Source organism: Glycine max, chromosome 11 (assembly GCF_000004515.6).
Source record: "Glycine max cultivar Williams 82 chromosome 11, Glycine_max_v4.0, whole genome shotgun sequence".
Lineage (NCBI taxonomy): Eukaryota > Viridiplantae > Streptophyta > Magnoliopsida > Fabales > Fabaceae > Glycine > Glycine max.
In genome coordinates this window covers 20,151,858-20,156,031 of record NC_038247.2, presented here as the reverse complement: position 1 = coordinate 20,156,031, position 4,174 = coordinate 20,151,858, and the positions used below count along the sequence as shown (strand labels likewise).

Genomic DNA, 4,174 nt, shown 5'->3' with positions numbered 1-4,174 from the left:
AAATATGCTAATATATATTATAAGTTTAAGTTAGTTAGTATTATAAGTTAGTTAGTATGTAAATAGTAGGTTAGTTATTATTAACAAAAGTTCTAAGTTTAAATTAGTTTGTATGAGTAGCTATTGTGTTATTATTTTTTACTTATTAATAAATATTCCAATATTAGGTTAGTTAGTATGAAAATATTATTTGGTTAGTTAGAATTAAAATTTTATTTAGTTATTCTTATTGTATATATTGTTAGATGTTATTTGGTTATTGTGTATAATATTTTAGTATTAGTAGTAATTGTTATTTGGTTAGTTAGAATTAAAATTTTATTTAGTTATTGTTATTGTATATATTGTTAGATGTTATTTGATTATTGTATATAATATTTTAGTATTATTAGTAGTAATTACAGCATAGCATAGCATAGAATATTATTATTAATTTTTTTTATCAAAGAATGAGAATTTTATTATGAATTCTAGAAATATCTGTAAAATAAAATATATTCTAACTCAAGAAATATAAAATTTTTTAAAATAATTATTCTTTCTTATCAACTTGTTTCAATTATTTTTGTAAATTTATTTTATTTGTGTACTACATATATAATTAATTGTATTCTTAATTATTCGTAGAATTAAAATATATGATGCAGGGGTTGACAAACTAATTATTCTTATGAGTTTTAAATAAGAAATTATTTTATAACTTAATCTCTAGTAAAAAAAATTGTATGAGTAAGTATAATTGAAAATAATATTATATATTTGTTTAGTTAGTATAAAAATATTACGTGTATATATATTTAGTTGTTGTGTATACTCTTAAATTTTATACATGTGATATTAGTTTTGTAGTATTAGGTATATATTTAGACGGATGATAGTTTAGTCTAATAAATATATATACATGGATGATACTTTAGGATCAAATAAGTAATATTAGATTTTTTAGTATTAGGCACAAGTTAATATTATCTTTAGGTATATATTTATAAATTTTAGACACACCTAAATTTTTAGTTTTTGTAATATTAAATATTTGACACTTAAATAAATAATTGTAATATTAGACACTTCACACACGTAAATCTATCTTTTTAGTATTATAATTTTGTATTTTAAATAAATGAGATCATAATTTAATATTATTTGAGTTAATTATTGTTTAGTTAGAATGATATATATATTATTTGTTAGTTTTAATTTGTACGTTATTATTATTTGTTTTAGAAAATTTAAGTGATTAAATATATGATACATTGTACATTATTATTATTATTATTTTTGTATATATATTATTGAAAAGATTTTTTGCATTTCAATATTTGTTTGTATTATAAATAATTTGTTAGTCTATATTTTATTCAATTATTTATTTGTTAATTGTAGAAAAAAAATTACTAATAAATTAAAGTTTTCTTCACATATATTTTAAGTTATGTATAGAATATATTAAAAATTGCCGAGTTTGATTTTTTACAAATTTATTGTTATATATTTAAAGTACTAATAAATTAAAGTTTTCTTCACATGTATTATATTTTATTTTGCAGCAGCAATGACATCTTCATCATCATCTTCATCACACATTAACATTAAATCTGGCCCATCGATACTGATGTATTATGGATGCAACCTAAGCATGTTTCAGAACATGTTTGGAATGGAGAAGAAGAAAGGAAATTGCATATCAGACGAACTGTCCCCACGTATCAAGGGGAAGAACAAATTCCAGAACAAATTTTTCCTTTTCTTCAACAATCTGGTTTCGGGTGGATTATCAAGATGGGTTTCTTAAAAATAAATGCCTCACTAATTAGTGCTCTGATAGAAAGATGGAGGCCGGAAACACATACGTTTCACATGAGATGCGGAGAGTGTACTATCACTCTACAAGACGTCTCTGTGTTGTTAGGTATAAGTGTGGATGGTTTACCATTAATCGGTCCAACAAATCTTGATTGGGCTGATTTATGTGAGGAATTATTGGGAGTCAGACCACAAGAAGGTGAAATTAAAGGTAGTGTAGTTAAATTAAGTTGGCTGGCTCACCATTTTGATCAAATTAATAATGACGACGACGAAGAACAAGTACGAAGGTTTGCCCGTGCATGGATACTGAGATTTATTGGAGGTGTCTTGTTCGTTGACAAAACCAGTAACAGAGTTTCGGTAAGGTACCTTCAATTTTTACGTGACTTTGAAGAATGTGGCAGATATGCATAGGGAGCTGCCGTACTTAGTTTTCTATACAGAGAGATGTGCAGTGCCACCGATTATAAAACTAAATCAATCGGAGGTATGTGCATCTTACTACAATTGTGGGCATGGGAACGATGTCCCACCTTGGCTCCAAAGAGGACTCCTTCCCACATAGAAAATACACCACTAGGGCACAGGTCAGTCATTTTTAACAGCGTCTTTCATTTTAATAGAATAAATGGTTTTAGGGTATATTAAATTTTATTCTTTGTAGGTGGCTGCGACGTGGAAACCAACATATCGACAATGATGATGTGAAAGTTTTTCGTCGCAAGTTCGATATTATGAAACGTCATGAGGTAAGAACCATGCTATTGTATTTGTAAAATAAAAAATTATATGTCTTATTTTACTACAATGTTCACAACTATGTTGTTATATGCAGTTTGTGTGGGAGCCTTACCCATCAACCGTTATGTCATTCTTGCCTCCCGTTTGTTTAGTCGGAAGTCTCGCGTGGTACGCGGTGGTGCCACTAATTTGTTTCCAAGTTATTGAGTGGCACCAACCGGACAGAGTCTTGAGACAATTTGGGATGCAACAACCAGTTCCAGAGTCTCCTTCACAACCCCTAAACATTCATGGCATAACATTAAAGGGGAAACATGACGAAAATTGGGGGCAATTGTTCGCCCCAATGATTCAGCAGTGGAATAATCGCCATGCATTTAGGGTCGACGCTTATCCCGACAAGAAGGCCTATTGAGTTTTAACTCGGACTACATGGTCTGGTATAGGCGAAAGACAAAGATGTTTGTTGACCCAGAAAATGCAAAGACGGCTACATTGGTATTTTTTACTTTTTTTCAAATTTTTAAGTTGAACTTTTATTTAATGATGGCCATTAATTTTGTTACCGTTACAAATGCAGGGTGAAGTTGCAGAGGCATTACAATACATGGTGTATCCTCAAGGGAGGAAAACATGCACATTTGATGATCTCGTGCCTTATGTGTAAAAAATTACAATTTTATCCGAAGAGCAAGAGAGAGTCACTGAGCCAGTGTCACATGGTCCCGCATCAGAGCGTCAATTTCCCGCACAACAGTTTCACATGCTTCAGTCAAGTATTGAAACTCAGGGGATAGACAGAAGAAGGGACACTGTTGAAGCGGAAGAATATTCCCAACAAATGGCGGAGCGTGGCCATGGAATGTATTACACGCCACAAACATTTGCTGAGTATCCGACACAGATGTATCAGTATCCTTTTCAGGGTCATGACACTGATACTTCTGCAACCCAGCATTCGTTCGGTGGTTTTGCGGAAACACAAGCTCAATTTTCATGGCCCACAATGACCCCTTCACAGCAATATCATGGGCCAATTCCAACACCTAATGCCCCGTTAGGAACACAATGGAATGTACCGGGACAAATACCTAATACAGGTGACTTATTCGGTGTTGATTTGCGTAACGCATTTTCTGCGGAGGCTGACGAAGAAGAAGCGAGGAGGCATCGGGGCAAAAGAAATCCTGATCGCCAAGCACGGAGACGGGATCGACCATGTGGCACATCCTCACGGCATCACGGACACCAAAATGAATGATTTGCATGTCTCTGTTGATTAAGGCTTTGTTGTATATTTGTAATTTGACATTCATGGCGTAATGTATGATATTCAGTTTATTAAGGCTTACTTATGGATAGAATTTATGTCGCGTATCAAACTATAATAATCAATGAACCCTAAACCAAATAACAAAGGTAGCCAAAGGGAAAAAACTAATGTTTCTAAGTAACGATGAATTTCAATGTGAACTAAACCCTAACCCATAAAACATAAAAAGTATCCCATAACCCTTAAATATGAAACACTAACCCTAACCTATAAAATATAACCACTTAGCCCTCAATTGTTCCGAACTAAACCCTAATCCTAAAATAAAAACCTAACCCTAACCCCTAAACATTA

General features: G+C 31.6%; 1 protein-coding gene across 1 annotated transcript; it reads left to right on the top strand.

The window, feature by feature from the left end:
- Positions 1-1,723: 1,723 nt before the first annotated feature.
- On the top strand, positions 1,724-2,962 carry LOC121173064 (serine/threonine-protein phosphatase 7 long form homolog). The gene is made up of 3 exons (XM_041006831.1): positions 1,724-2,393; positions 2,471-2,555; positions 2,642-2,962. Exons 1-3 carry the CDS (start codon positions 2,254-2,256, stop codon positions 2,960-2,962), a joined length of 546 nt encoding a protein of 181 aa, XP_040862765.1. The 5' UTR covers positions 1,724-2,253.
- The last annotated feature ends 1,212 nt before the right edge of the window (positions 2,963-4,174 follow it).